Raw genomic sequence first — 16,372 nt, 5'->3', positions numbered from 1 at the left:
TATAAAAATATAAAAATAGACTCAAAAATATGGCAAGTACCAGACAAAACAAAAATGAGGCTGGTACGTCTGCAAAAAGACAGAAACAAGATCAAATAACACCAAGCAAGATCCCACTTCCTGTTGAAGAACCTGACATATTGAGTAAAGCAGAAGTTATGGAAGAACTAAGACAAATTAAACAAATGCTTAAGGAAACTGTAACCAATATGTCTGAAATGAAGGAAGAAATATTAAACATCCACAGACAAATGGAAGTTAATAACAAAAGAACAACTGAATTAGAATCAAAAATGGAGGTTTTGGAAAGTGAATCAAATAGATGCAAAAATGACAGCCTGGAATTGAATAAATTGAAAGATCAACTGGAAGACTATGAGAATAGAGGAAGAAGGAAAAACATTAAACTTTTTGGAATACAAGAAAATTTAGAAGGAAAAAATGCTATCCTTTTTCTTGAAAATTTAATTCCAAAAATATTACAACTGGACTTGAAACAACCACTTGAAATAGAAAGGGCGCATAGAATCCCAGTTAAAAATGTAGAAAACAAAGGCAGGCCAAGACCGCTAATTTTCAAAATGCTTAGATACCAACAAGCATTAGAAATATTAAATGCTGCAAAGAAAGACAAAAATCTAAATTATAAAGGATCCAGAATATGGTTTTTGCCGGACTTTGCTAAAAACACAGCAAATAAAAGAAAGAGACTATTAGACATGAGACCTCAGCTAAAAGAAAAAGGTTTTAAATACGGTCTATATTATCCGGCAAAAATGAGAGTATCATCTGGAGATAAATCCCTGTATTTCGAGGATCCAGAAAAATTAAAAGCTTTTCTTGCTAAACCAGAACCTATGATATTTTAACATAAAACATTAAGATGGGTTTTGATGACTTTATGAAAAATTATAAAAGTATGAAATATTGAAATATCTGAAGAAAAGAAAAATGAAACAAAGAAAAGACAATAAAAATTTATAAGAAAGAAAGAGCAAGATATAAGAAAAACATTGATAAAATACTAAATATATGTTTAAGATAAAATTTTATGATGTAAAAATAATACTAAGGAAATATAAACTAAAAACTGTTAAATGGATAAAGATACATTAATGAAAAGATATGGAAAAATGACTAAAGAAATTAAAGATTAATATAGATAGATAGAAGGGGAATTTGATTGAATATTAATTGCCTAGGGGGGAGGAGAATGTTCGGGTTACAGTTCCAATGTGTAGCCTTAAGCAGCCATTATATTGGGTGGGAAAGGGAGGGAAAATGAGAGTATCTACTAGAATGATTAAGGGAAAAATAAACAAGGGATTAGATACTTTAGGGGTAAAAATGTGTGTCGTGAAAAACATATTTTGGATTCTAAATATGAAAGAAGAGGAGAAGAAGATTATAATGAGAAGTATTAAAATGTATAATGTCTTTTAAGATATATTCTATTAATGTCAATGGCCTGAATCACGTAATCAAAAGGAAAAAAGTATTGACATTTTTAAAAAAGCAAAATGCGGATATTTACTGTCTGCAGGAGACCCATCTTAGTATAAAGGAATCACAGAAACTATCGGGTGGGTGGGTAAAAGAATGTTTTTTTGCTCCAGCAGAGGGTAAAAAAGCAGGGGTAGCAATTCTTATAAATAAAAAATGTATGGCCAAGATTAAGGTAAAAAATTCAGATCCACATGGAAGATGGATACATATTGATATAGGTATGGGAAATGATGCCCTGACGTTGTTTAATATATATGCCCCTAATTCGAATCAATCAGAATTTTTTAAAAAATTACAGAATATGTTATTACCACTGGCTGCTTCTAATTTAGTAGTGGCTGGAGATTTTAATGCTGTAATGGATCCATTATTGGATAAAAAACCAGGTAAAAGTATTAAATCTTTAGGTTTAGATAATTCGGTTCAGTCATGTGATTTGAAAGATATATGGCGTATTCTTCATTTTAATGATCAGGAATTTTCATTTTGTTCACAGGTTCATAAATCATTTTCAAGAATAGATTATATTTTTGTTTCAACAAATAAAGTGCAACAGGTGATTAAAGCTTCCATAGATCCTATTATTATTTCGGATCATGCGGGAGTATGGATAGAATTACAATTAGATCAATTAGAGAATGGTAGACCTCTTTGGAGATTTGATAATGCATTGCTTGTGGATGACAAATTTTTGGAAAATTTTAAAACACAAATTAACGATTTCTTTCAAATAAATTTAGTGGAAGATACATCTATAGAAAATGTATGGGATGCATTTAAAGCAACTATGAGGGGTAATATTATATCATATTCAGCTTTTATTAGGAAACAGATTAAAATACAATATATAGAATTAGAAAAAGAAATAAAATTATTAGAAGCTAAATTGGTAAGTAAATGGGAAAATGAAATTTTGCAAGCTCTTTTGAAAGCAAAAGGTAAATATAATGAATTAACTTCAAAAATGATAAGAAGAGATTTGTTTTCCAAGCAAACAGTGTATTATGGAAATTCTAATAAGGCGGGAAGATTATTGGCAAATTATCTTAAAGCAAAAAAAAGAAGAACTAATATTAATGGAATAAAAGACGAAAATGGTATAATAACAAATCAAACAAATATAATATTAAAACAATTTTTAAAATTTTATAAGGACCTGTATTCTTCCGAGCCTTATTTTGAGAGACAAAAAGATGGAAAATTTTTTTTAGATTTAATTAATGGACCTAAGGTTCCTGATCATATAAAACGGAGTTTAGATGAACCTATATCATTAAAAGAATTAGAAACAGCATTGAGATCTCTTAGAGTTGGATCCGCTCCAGGTGGTGATGGTTATACAGTAGAATTTTATAAAACATTTCAAAATATCCTTTCCCCACATTTACTAAATTTATATCAGACACAACTTATAAAAGGTAATATTAAAGGTACTATGGCTGAATCAATAATAATTGTTTTGCCTAAGCCAAATAAAGATCCTACTTTGGTTTCAAACTACAGGCCTATATCTTTGATAAATGTTGATAATAAACTTTTGGCAAAAATTTTGGCTTTGAGATTAGCCAAAGCTCTCCCACATATTATAGATATGCATCAAACGGGTTTCGTTGCTAAAAGACATTCCTCTAATAACTCTAGACTATTGTTTCACATGTTAAACTTATCAAAAAAAATGGATGAACCGGGTTTTACAGTTTCATTAGATGCTGAAAAAGCATTTGATAGAGTAGAATGGAATTTTATGTATCAGGCTTTAGAATGGTTTGGTATAGGTTCTGGATTTATACAAATGGTAAAAACATTGTATAGCTTCCCGATTGCAAGACTAAATATTAATAATAAGATATCTGATGGTTTTCAATTGCAGAGGGGAGTTAGACAAGGTTGTCCTTTATCTCCTTTGTTATTTGATGTTGTATTAGAACCCTTATTGTTAGCAATACAGCAAAAGAGGGAGATACAAGGTATTCCATATTCAGATATGGAATATAAAATTTCGGCTTATGCTGACGATATTTTGCTTTATTTGAGAAATCCAGAGTCAACCTTATCTTCTTTATTGGAATTAATTGATAAGTTTGGTAAATTTTCAGGTTATAAAATTAATTGGAATAAATCTGAAATTATACCCTTGAATGTTCATTGTGTAAAAGGATTACTTGACACTTTTCCATTCATATGGAAAGAAGAAGGATTTAAATATCTTGGCATTCAAGTTAAAAATACAATTGAAGATACTGTAAAAGAGAACGAAAAATATCTATTAAAAAAAGTTACGGAGTTATGTGAACAATGGAACCCATTACATATTTCTTGGTGGGGAAGAGTTCAAACTATTAAAATGATGATATTACCTGTAGTTTGCTACCAAATGAGTATGATACCTATTTATTTTCAGGGGTCCTTTTATAAAAAGCTCAATAGCATTTTAACAAAATTTCTTTGGCTTGGTAAAACACCTAGAATAGCTTTAGTAACTTTGCAAAAATCAATTAAGGAGGGAGGGGTAAATTTTCCAAATTTCTATAGGTACCATCAAGCCTATATTCTACGTCAGGGTATGTATTGGATCCTCCCAGAACTTATGGATAATGTACCGGATTGGTTATATTTAGAATGGCGCCTTATGTTTCCCCTAAATTTAGTTCATCTACCAAGTATTAACATACCTAGAAGATACAGAGAAAATAAAATATTAATGGATACTTGGAAAACATTGAGATTTATTGATAAATTAACACCTATCCCAATAAACAAATCAACTAATCAATCTATATGGATAAACTCCAAGATCAAAATTGGCGGAGCTCAAATCCTTTGGAAGAACTGGATTATTGCAGGCATTAGATCTCTAGACGATGTTATTTCAGAAGGTAAACTGCTGGATTTTTCACAATTGCAACATAGATTTGGTCTTAATAAAACACAAAGTTTTAAATGGTTGCAGTTGAAGCAGGCCATTCAGGTTGGGTTCCCTGAGTGGAAAACATTAAATAATCAATACAGTTTAAAGTTCTTATGTTTTCAAGCAGACTTCCTAGGACATCAAGCCGCATTGTGGTATAAATTAATATCTGGATATTTGAATAAAAAACCAAAAAATGGTCTAAGAGACATTTGGAGCATTGAGATTGGACATCAGATTAATGTATCTCAATGGCCACTAATTTGGTCTTGGAGAATGGGATGTACAGTGTCAGCATCTATGAGACAAACTTGGTTCTTTTTATTACATAGAGCTTTTTGGACCCCTACACGTTTGCAAAAATTAGACAGTTCTAAGTCCAATAAATGCTGGCACTGTAATCTAGAACCAGGGACATTAGATCATTTATTGTATCATTGTCCCTATATTAAAACTTTTTGGAATTCAATTTGGCCACAAATTAATAAATTGATGGAAAATCATATTGCAATATCATATGATACAATATTATTTGGAATGATGATGAGAAAAAAAAGTCAAATTTCACCAGAAAATAACAAGCTCTTATTAATTATGACAGGGGTTGCCATTCAGCATATAACTAACAACTGGAAGAATTATAACAACCTAAATTATACATTTTGGTGGAATACAATATGTCATATATTTAAAATGGAAAGAACAATAGCAATACAAAGGGGGACATGTACTAAATTTATAAAAATATGGGGGCCATTGACAAAATACTGTAATGAATAAATAATAGGATTTTTCTTCTTTTCTTCTTTTAAGGATTTTTTTTTTTATGACACACATAGAGGGGGGGTAAGGAAAATAATTTCTACATAATATGTTATAATATATTATACAATATGTAATGTATGATTGAAAAATAATAGAAGGGTGGGGGGAGGGAGAGGGGATAAAATTTATTTAGAACATAATGTATTAGATATAAAAATGTTATTGAATATTCATCAATTGTATTCTAACATGTTGTACACTTTCTGTAAAATTTGAAAATTAAAAATATTATATTAAAGTAATAAAAGGGTGGGGGGAGGGTGAGGGGGAAAATTAAATTTAGATATATAATGTATTAGATATAAAAGTGATACTATGTATTTATCAATTGTATTTTAATATTTTGTACACTTTATGTAAAATTTGAAAATAAAAAATAATGGGAAAAAAAAAAAAAACAACAAACAAACATTTTTTGGGGGAAAATAGAATAAACAATGAAATAAAGAGACTCAACCTGCACTAACAGTGTGGGGGCGCATGAGAGACCCCCTGGAGTAAAGCGCACGATATTCGCAGATGGTATTCTTGGTAAGGCTGGTCAAAAAAACAAGAAGTCAAACTTACCAGTACTTATTGAGGCAGACAACCAGCAAATCAGAATCCCAGGGTGGGCTTCAGGAATAGAATGTGGGTTTACAAGAAAGAAGATTACCTAGGCAAGAACCTAATCTTTCCTTCTTTTACAACTCTACTCCTGAACTCTCGGGACGTAACAGAGCAGTCCCTCAAACCTAGGGAGGGACTGATGAGCCTACTTAAAGAAAGCTGAAAAGATTAGCTCCTACTATCTTGCTTGTAGGAAGACAACTGGAAGTTGGGGACAGTCTAGAGCAGGGGTGCCCACACATTTTGGCTTGCGAGCTACTTTTAAAATTACCAAGTCAAAATGATCTATCAACAATAAAATTTTTAAAAACACAAAGCACACTGTACTCAGAGAAAATATTAATTATCATTTATATTCGGGTTTTTTTTTCAAAGAAGTCAAGGTAGATGATTTTAAAATATGCAATGTCACCTCAGTAACAACTATACAAAAATAGACAAATATACCCCCTCCCTTTTTACTAAACCACAATAGCAGTTTTTAGCGCAGGGAGCTGCGCTGAATGCCCCGCACTGCTCTCAACGCTCATAGGCTCCCTGTGCAAAAATCTGCTACTGCGGTTTAGTAAAAGGGGGGCCATAGTGCAAAATATAGACAGCAGATATAAATTCTCAACATGGACACATTTTGATCACTAAATTGAAAATAAAATCATTTTTCCTACCTTTGTTGTCTGGTGATTTCATGAATCTCTGGTTGCACTTTTTTCTTCTGACTATGCATGCAATATTTCTTCCCTCCTTTCTGCCTCCTGCATGCTTCGTCTCCTCCAGATCTCATTCCATTCCCCAACCAACATCTCTGTCCTTCCATGAGTCCAACTTTTTCTTCCTCTCTCCCTGCCTGCCCCCTGTCCCCTGCCACACTCCATTCCCTCCCCCTTTTCCTTCCTCTCTCCCTGCCTCCCCCACCTTTCTTTCTTTCTGTCTCCCTGCCCCACTTTCTTTCTTTTTCTCTCTCTCTGTCTTTCTTTCTGTCTCCATGCCCCCCTTTCATTCTTTCTGTCTCCCTATCTGTCTTTTTGTCTTCCTGTTCTGCCTCCCTGTCTTTCTGCCTTCCTGTCTGTCTTTCTGTCTCCCCGTTCTGGCTCCATGTCTTTCTGTCTCCCCAAGCCACCACCAGGCTGTCATATGGAAACAGGCCCCCAAGCCACCGCCAATGTCTGGGAACAGGCCCCCAAACCACCGCTGCCATTGCCGTCAAGTTTTCCATTTCCCGATGCCGCAACAGGCCAGCAGCCTTCCCCCCCCCTCCCCCCCGACGCCAATTCTGACGTCGGAGAGGAAGTTCCGGGCCAGTCAGGCAGCAATTGGCTAGTCCGGAACTTCCTCGCCAACGTCAGAATTGACATGGGGGGGGAGGCTGGCTTGCCAGGCGCTTCTGTAGTCGCTGCTGGCCTCTTGTGGCATCAGGGAACAGGGAGAATGCAAAGGCAACGTGAGTCTATCGCGGAGCCCGGGATGGGCTTCGCTATCGACTCACGTTGCCTTTGCAATCGACCTACGTTGCCTTTGCAATCGACCTTTTGGGCACCCCTTGTCTAGAGGTAAGAGAGGAGGAGCAAAACTATGCAAATGAGGCTTACTGCAAGAGATTCAAAGTCTAAGTTATTTGAATGTTGTAATGAGTGCTTATTAGGTGTTTCATTGGTAGAATGCTGACATCGCATTATATCTATGTTGTTTAGGAGTATTCTTCCATGCTGTCTATAATGGCATATTTCTGTTATATTCTGTTTTATTTCTGCTATAATGAATGTTCTGCTGTGCTGTTAAATGTGTATATTTTGATAGTTTCATGCTAGTCCTATTATTAGGTTTAAATTTGCCATTTCCAAGTTTATCTTATTTATTGCTTCTATGGCCTATGACCTAGCAACCCTGAGTGGGCCTGCTCTTGTTAGCAGAAGCTAAGCAGAGTTGGCCTTGGCTGGTACCTAGATGGGAGACCACCTAGGAATACCAGGTGCCATAGGCTGAGGGGCCCCATGTTGGGCAGCAGCAACAAAGTAGTGCCACACACTGTAAGGGAGGAAGCAATGGCCAACCATTCCTGTACTCTGCTGTGAAACATTACAGGGTGAATTCCTCACTGTGTGTTTTGTCATGAGTCAGTTGCTGACTGAGTGGCATCATCCATCCATTGTATTTATGTGTATATTTGATCATTTTACTGTTCTGCTGTTAACAAAATTATAAATTTTATCTTAAACTGTACATGCTCAACACTGCCGTGGGTGAATCTCTTCATAAACGGCAGTTGATAACGTCCAATAAAAACATAGACAAACTTTTTTCTCTTGGCATTAGAGCCCTAGGATTTCTACAGATTTCTTTTGGTGAGCAAAGGCCTCATTGCTATATAATTTTTTTGTCCTTTTTTAGGGGGGATAGGGGGTTGGCTATTTTGCCGCATGAGGAAATGTGCATTTGGCTGCTGAGTTTCTGGATTGCTAGCTAATGTTTAGCTTGTATTTGTACACTGTTGTGTTTTATCTGTTGGAGCTTTTTCTTGTATTAAGGACATAAGATTTGCCACTGCTGGGTCAGACCAGTGGTCCATCGTGCCCAGCAGTCCGCTCACGCGGCGGCCCCTAGGTCAAAGACCAGTGCCCTATTTGAGTCTAACCTTACCTGCGTATGTTCTGTTCCAGTAGGAACTTATCCAACCTTTTCTTGAATCCCTGAAGGGTGTTTTCCCCTATAACAGCCTCTGGAAAAGAGTTCCAGATTTCTACCACTCTCTTGCAAAGTTGAATAAACAATAAATTAAAAACAAACAAAAAAAACCCAACCCATAGACAAATTTACTTACCTTTCAGAAAATGAAACCTTTTCAAAAAGCTAGCAGCAACAAAGGAGTCACAAAGGTGTAACAGCAGCCCACTAAACATCAAACCAGAGCAGCTTATGTTTATCGAGTGAGGCCGAGAGCTCACATAGCACACTGCAATCTGAAAGAAAACATGGATCTCATTCAATACCTATATCACTTATATACCGCATATACCTTTTTAACAATTCATTGTGGGATGCAAAAACAGAAAGCTAGGAATGCATAGGGAAATGCATCACATTTTACAAGTTCCCTAACCGATCTTAACCTATAAAGTAAATTATTCCATAATTTTGCTGCCTGGTATGTAAAAGTCAGTGTGAATATCCATGTATCTCATACCTCCATCATACTTGAGAAATGAAGCCTGATTTGATCCCTCATACTTGAATGACCATAAACTCCAGGAAAAATTAACAAATCATGGTGTAGATGTAAGTATTATACACTTTCTCTTAGCATGAGTTAACGTATGTTGACCAATAAATTCTTCACAGAATTACAGGGACAACACATAGAGATGCCAGGGCCCACAGACACTAGGGTTGTGGGCCTCGAGGACCATGGTTGCCCACCCGTATTAAAATGTTCTTGACTGAATGAACTTTTTGCTACAGTACATATGTGACATGAAGTAATTGTTTGTGTGCATGAAATCTATTTGCATACAATGGAAGCGGTGTATGCCTTGTGTAGGGGCTCTTTAACCAGCTATGGGGTCCTGAGCAAACTTCTGTAGATGCACATACCATATAAACCAAGGTAACATTTTTCCCCCTAAAAAGGAGGGAAAATGGTTGACTCAAATATAAACCAGGGGGTTAATATTCAAGTGTAGTGCCCTGCCTTGCCTTGCCCTGCCAGGCTCTGCACCCTGTTCCCCCTCCGAGGCTGCTCTGCCAGGCTCTGCATCCAGCCCCCTCACTCACTCCCTCCCCTGCCGCATCAGGTGACACGGGGGAGGGGGGGGGGCAGATAGGATCAGTGACCTGGAAATTATGTGAATATTCATTGCTGGCACCTCTAGATCTAATCAGTCAAAGACAAGATAGCTTTTTGTGTGGTCCTAACTAGTTGCTTAGCTATACAACCACTGGCACTGAGTATATAGCCCATGCATGCATGAATACATGCTAGCTGTTTCCCGACTCCATCCCTAGATCACCAAGGGCTCCTTTTACAAAGGTGTGCTAGAGGTTTTAGCGTGTGCTTAGCGCACGCTAAAGTGCCATGTGCGCTAGCCGCTACCACCTCCTTTTAAGCAGGCGGTAGTTTTTGGCTATTTATTTATTTAATTTATTTATTCAATTTTCTATACCGTTCTCCCAAGGGAGCTCAGAACGGTTTACATGCATTTATTCAGGTACTCAAGCGCACCTTCGTAAAAGGAGCCCCATGCCTCTGTCCAGTTTTGGAAAGAATTAGAGCCAATATTCATTGGCACTGCCCAGTTAATTATCACTGAACACTGGTGTACTTTCAGTGGGCAGGAGTCTTTGCTGCCTGATTACCTTACCCTTTTGAATGGCAAGCCCTAGATGCCTAGGTTGGGGCTTCTCATCCCTCTCCTGGTGGCCTGCCTAGCCAGCTGGGTTTTCAGGAATACTATAATGAATGTATATGAGAGAGATTGGCATATAATGGCTAAGCAATATATGCAAATTTATCTCATATATATTTACTGTACTAATCCTGAAAAGCAGACTGACAAGGCGTGCCTCCAAGAGAGGGTCGAAAAGCACTGCCTTAGATTAAACATTGAATATGCAGATTTTTCATTAGTGTGTTTTTCTTAAATTTATCTTGCAGCTCTGTTCTTTGGCTCCATGTGTTAATGCTTTCTGTGCCTATCGGCAAAATGCTTAGCTTGTATATAGACTCTTCATAATTAACCATTTTAAAGCACCTCAGCCAACACAATAAGGACACACATGACTCCAGCAGAAATTTTGCTTTAAATTCTTAGAAGAGTCATTGTCACCTGTGAAAACTCATGGCTGATCACTCAGGTTCACACTCTACTGGATCATGAACATTATGGCACTTTGACAATCTTCATAGTAATGCCAACCAGGTCTTTCTCTAGCAGCGTGTCCCTAATGGGTCCCAAACCCCATGTGGTTCTTTCGCGCTGAGATTTGTACCTGTGGTCCCAAGTTCAGGTAGCAATCCACTGTCAGAACAGGGCAGCTATAGTTCTTCACTGAGAGAGGAAAGAAACGATGGCTGTTGTACTGTAGGTACTTTTCAAGCAGTAACTGTGCTGGGGCTGCCAGGAAGGTGTGTTTGCTATCTGGGGCACAAATATATTGAGCAGGCAAGATGGGCACAGGGGTGTCAGAACCCTAAGGAAAAAAAAAATATTTTTCTTTTACTTTTCATAAACGTTTTATGTTTAAAAAACATTTTTTTTTAACCACACATCTTGTATGTACCCTCCAAAACTATTTTTAAAAAAACCACAAAAAACAACCATATTGGACTGGATTCAGTAAATAGTACTCAAAAATCAGAAAGAAATTGGCACTCAATGCTATCTTATAATGGGAACGCAAAGATTAGCACCCATTATGGAATAACATTGAGTACTGATTTCGACACCCACATTTGGGCACCAAACGTTACGCCTGTTGAAACCAGGTATAAGTCCTGGCACCCAATTTGGACACCCATTCTATAGGAATGAGTATGAATTTAGAGAATGCCCTGATCCACCCATGTCCCTCCATGAACCATGGGATTTGGACACACATTGTTACAGAATGGCGCGTAGCAGGATGTGCGCACAAATACCAATTAGTGCCTATTAGCAGCCAATTATTGGCATCAATTGGCTTGGGAGCCATTTTGGGTGCCATACTGTATATAGAATCCAGGGGATTGTGGATCAAAGTACATTTTAGAGCAAGGAGTCTTCATATGTTGTTTGAAGGGGAGTAACACTGCAAGCCATTCTTCGTTAATATACTACAATGAATCGCCATAGAACATAAGAACATAAGAACTGCCATCTCCGGATCAGACCTTCGGTCCATCAAGTCCGGCGATCCGCACACGCGGAGGCCCTGCCAGGTGTACACCTGGCGTAATTTATAGTCCACCATATCTTTATATGCCTCTCTTAAGGAGATATGCATCTAGTTTGCTCTTGAAGCCTAGGACGGTCGATTCCGCAATAATCTCCTCTGGGAGGGCATTCCAGGCGTCAACCACTCTCTGAGTGAAGCAGAACCTCCTGACATTAGTCCTGAACCTGTCCCCCCTTAGCTTCATTACATGTCCTCTAGTCCGTGTCAAATTGGACAATGTAAATAATCTTCTCTGCTCTATTTTGTCGATTCCTTTCAGTATTTTGAAGGTCTCGATCATATCCCCACGCAGTCTCCTTTTCTCAAGGGAGAACAATCCTAGTGTTATAAGTCTATCCTCGTATTCCAGTTTCTCCATACCCTTCACCAGTTTTGTTGCTCGTCTCTGCACCCTCTCCAGCAGTTTTATATCCTTCTTTAGGTAGGGAGACCAATGTTGGACGCAGTATTCCAAGTGTGGTCTGACCATTGCCCTATAAAGCGGCATTATAACTTTCTCCGATCTACTCGAGATTCCTTTCTTTATCATGCCCAACATTCTATTTGCCTTCTTTGCCGCTGCCGCGCATTGTGCCGACGGCTTCAGGGTCCAATCTATCAGTACACCCAGGTCCTTTTCTTGTTCACTCTTCCCAGAGTTGCACCTGACATTGTATACTCGTATTCCTTATTCTTATTGCCTAAATGCATTGCCTTGCATTTCTCCACATTGAACTTCATCTGCCATTTCTCCGCCCATTTTTCTAACCGACACAAGTCGCTCTGGAGTTCCTCTCTATCCTCCTGCGATCTGATTGCCCGGCATAGTTTTGTATCGTCTGCAAACTTGATGATCTCACTGGATGTTCCTTCCTCCAGGTCATTGATATAAATATTAAAAAGGATCGGCCCAAGTACCGAGCCCTGGGGTACACCACTAGTCACTTTCTCCCAGTCGGAGAACTTCCCATTTATGCCCACTCTCTGCTTTCGGTTTTCCAGCCATTTGCCTATCCATCTTTGTATATCTCCCTCTATGCCATGGCTTTGTAGTTTCCTGAGAAGTCTTTCGTGTGGAACTTTGTCGAACGCTTTCTGGAAGTCCAAGTATATTATGTCCACCGGCTTCCCACTATCAATTTGCTCGTTCACGGTCTCAAAAAATTGGAGTAAATTCGTCAAACATGATTTCCCTTTCCTGAATCCATGTTGACTGGGTTTCATCAAGTCGTGTGCGTCCAAGTGCCGGACTATGCTATCCTTGATCAGTGCTTCAACCATCTTGCCGGGGACCGACGTAAGACTCACAGGCCTATAGTTGCCCTGTTCCCCTCTCGATCCTTTTTTGAAAATTGGCGTGACGTTCGCTATCCTCCAGTCGTCCGGTATCTGTCCAGTTCTGATTGTTTTAAGTTTGTCGATCTGATAGTATATCTGGTCTAAGTCCACTTCAACTGTGGTGAGGCTGTCTTCTATTTCTCCTGCAAACACTTTCTCAGCTTCAGGTATTGTTGAGGTGTCCTCCTTCGTAAAGACGGACGCAAAGAAGGAATTTAGTTTGTCTGCGATTTGTTTATCTTCCTTGATGTACCCTTTTCTTCCCTGGTCGTCCAGGGGTCCCACTGCCTCTTTTGCAGGTTTTTTCCCTTTCACGTATCTAAAGAAGGGCTTGAAGTTTTTGGCCTCCTGGGCTATTTTTTCCTCATATTCCTGTTTGGCATCCCTCACCGCCTTGTGACATTTCTTCTGATCATCTTTATGTTTGTTCCAAGCTTCGGTTGTCTTTATGCATTTCCATTTTTTGAAAGAGTCCTTCTTTTCTTTTATGGCTTCCTTCACCTGTATGGTAAGCCATGCCGGTTCTCTTTTGCTCTTTGTTCTCCGATCTTTGGAAATCCTCGGAATGTAGAGATCTTGTGCTTCTGTGATAGTATTTTTCAGTAGGGACCATGCCTGATCTACCGTTTCAAGTTTGTCCACCATCTTCTCGAGTCGTTTTTCTACCATGGCTCTCATGCGATTGTATTTACCCTTTTTAAAGTTTAAGGTGGTGGTTAAGGTTTTGGTATGTTTCCCTTTCCCGATGTCAAGTTTAAAGTTGATTACATTGTGATCACTCGTTCCCAGTGGAACCATGACTTCCACTTCTGTTATCGGTCCCGTGAGGCCATTTAGGACCAAGTCCAAGGTGGCGTTGCCTCTTGTCGGCTCTTTTACCATTTGTTCCAGGAAGCAATCCCCTAGCACCTCCAGGAACTTGGCCTCCTTGCCGCAGTTGGAGGTTGCTAGTTTCCAGTCTATCCCTGGGAAATTGAAGTCTCCCAATATAATTACATTGCCTGTCTTGCATTCTTGTTTGATTTCCTCCATCATTTCTGAGTCAGTTTCCTCCGCCTGTCCTGGGGGACGATAGTAAAGGCCAATTTTCGTATCTGCGCCATATTGACCAGGAATTTTGATCCAGAGTGACTCAAGCTTCTCTTTCATTTCTGTTGTAACCATTTCAACAGAATCTATTCCCTCCTTAACATATAGAGCAATACCTCCACCTTTCTGCCCCACTCGATCTCTTCTATACAGTTTGTATCCCTGTAGTACTGTGTCCCATTTGTTTTCTTCATTCCACCATGTTTCTGTTATGCCAATGATATCCAATATGTCATGTCTTGCTATTGTCTCTAGTTCCCCCATTTTGTTACCTAGACTTCTAGCATTCGTATACATACATCTAAGTTCCCTTCGTGTTACCTTTTTGGACCTTCTACTCTTGGCCGTCCCTATAGTTTCAATTACGGTATCCTTTACTGCTCCTGTGTTATCACCCTTGTTTGCTGTGTGGTCGTCCCCTCCTGTGTCTGAGTTGTCCCTTCCTGCTTTTTCTCCCTTATTGGCTGTGAGGTCGTCTTCTCTTGTGTAGGAGTAGTAGTCCTTGGCTTCTTCGTCGGGGCATCCTGCTATCCGTGCCATCGACCGGTGGTCGACTGTCGGCTTTCCCCTATCTTTCAGTTTAAAGCCTTCTCGATTGCCTTCTTCATGTTGCCTGCCAAAACTCTTGCTCCTTCCTTGTTGAGGTGTAGTCCGTCCCTTCTGTAGTACTTGCTTTTTCCCCAGAACGCCGTCCAGTTGCGCACGAAGTCGAAGCCTTCTTCTTCGCACCATCGTCTCATCCAGGCGTTGATTACTTGCAATTCCCCTTGTCTCTTTCCATCCGCTCTTGGTACTGGGAGGATCTCAGAGAAGGCCACCTTCACCTCCCTGATCTTCAGTTGTCTTCCGAGTGAGCGGAGCTGGCCCTTCAGCTCTTCCCTGTCATACTTCCGCCCGCTCACATCATTTGTTCCCACGTGGATAAGCACAGCGGTGTCCTCTCCCCCTGCGCCATCTATGATCCTGGAGATCCTGTTGGTCACATCCTTCACTCTTGCTCCAGGCAGACAGGTGATGACTCTGTCCTCTCTTCCTCCTGCGATTCCCCGGTGTACTACCAAACGCTATTTTTCCATGTTCATGTTAAAGGCTTTGCTGAAATCTTGCACACTTCCTCAATCTAATTCTCTGGTTACCACATCAACAAATTCAATCAGATTCATTTGGCATGATTTATATTTAGTAAAGCCTACATAAGATATCATTGGGTGAACCTATACAAGGAATAGGCCTCCAGATACTGAATAACATCTCTTTACACACATAGATGTTTGAAGGGAAGTCCTCGACTTAGCTTCGGCTATGCTATGTCCCTCCAGATTGGGAGATGATTAATATAGTAGGAGTTGTGGTTTTATGCAGTTATACTAGTACTAGAATATTATGAAATGCAATTTTTATATTCTGTTTATATTTTGGACATTTTTGTATGTATTAATATTATGCATGTTTTTCATGTACACCGCTTAGATTTTAAGTTGTTTATACATTTTTTTAAATAAATAAATAGAGGGGTATTTTCAATAGGATGTCTGAGTTTAGATGTTTTGGGGAAAATATCCAGAAATTCAGTAGAGAAAATGTCCATTTTCAAAACAGCAAGACAAAATTTACAAAGACTAGGGGACACTCGATGAAGTTACAGGGAAATACTTTTAAAACCAATAGGAGGAATTTTTTTTTCACTCAGAGAATAGTTGGGCCCTCTTTTACTATGGTGCGGTAACCAATTAGCACATGCTAATTGATTTAGCGCGCGCTAAACACTAATGCGTGCATGTTAGTCTATGGACGCGTTAGCGTTTAGAGTGAGCTAAATCGATTAATGCACCTTAGTAATAGAGGGGGTTAAGCTCTGGAACACATTGCCAGAGGATGTGGTAAGAGCGGATAGCATAGCTGGTTTTAAGAAAGGTTTGACAAGTTCCTGGAGGAAATGTCCATAGTCTGTTATTGAGAAAGACATGGGGGAAGCCACTGCTTGCCCTGGATCAGTAGCATTGAATATTCCTACTCCTTGAGTTTTGGCCAGGTACTAGTGACCTGGATTGGCCACCGTGAGAACAGGCTACTGGGCTTGATGGACCATTGGTCTGACCCAGTAAGGCTATTCTTATGTTCTTATTTGCATTGCAAGATTGATTCCCCTCAATAAATATGAATAATCTCCGATATAGAAAAATCTTTACAAAA

At 38.8% G+C, this 16,372-nt stretch overlaps 1 protein-coding gene across 1 annotated transcript in view; it reads right to left on the bottom strand.

Moving 5' to 3' along the window:
* Positions 1-16,372, bottom strand: part of GREB1 (growth regulating estrogen receptor binding 1) — a 336,727-nt gene that overhangs the window by 5,915 nt on the left and 314,440 nt on the right. Inside the window, exons 31-32 of the mRNA XM_033939035.1 lie at positions 10,829-11,029; positions 8,664-8,802 (exon numbers count right to left, since the gene is read on the bottom strand). Of these exons, the coding sequence (XP_033794926.1) occupies positions 8,664-8,802; positions 10,829-11,029 (340 nt within the window). The remainder of the gene's footprint in view (positions 1-8,663; positions 8,803-10,828; positions 11,030-16,372) is intronic.

Source organism: Geotrypetes seraphini, chromosome 3 (genome assembly GCF_902459505.1).
Source record: "Geotrypetes seraphini chromosome 3, aGeoSer1.1, whole genome shotgun sequence".
NCBI classification, from domain to species: Eukaryota; Metazoa; Chordata; class Amphibia; order Gymnophiona; family Dermophiidae; genus Geotrypetes; species Geotrypetes seraphini.
Note: the sequence above shows the minus strand (reverse complement) of the source record. Positions and strands in the feature narration are given on the sequence as shown.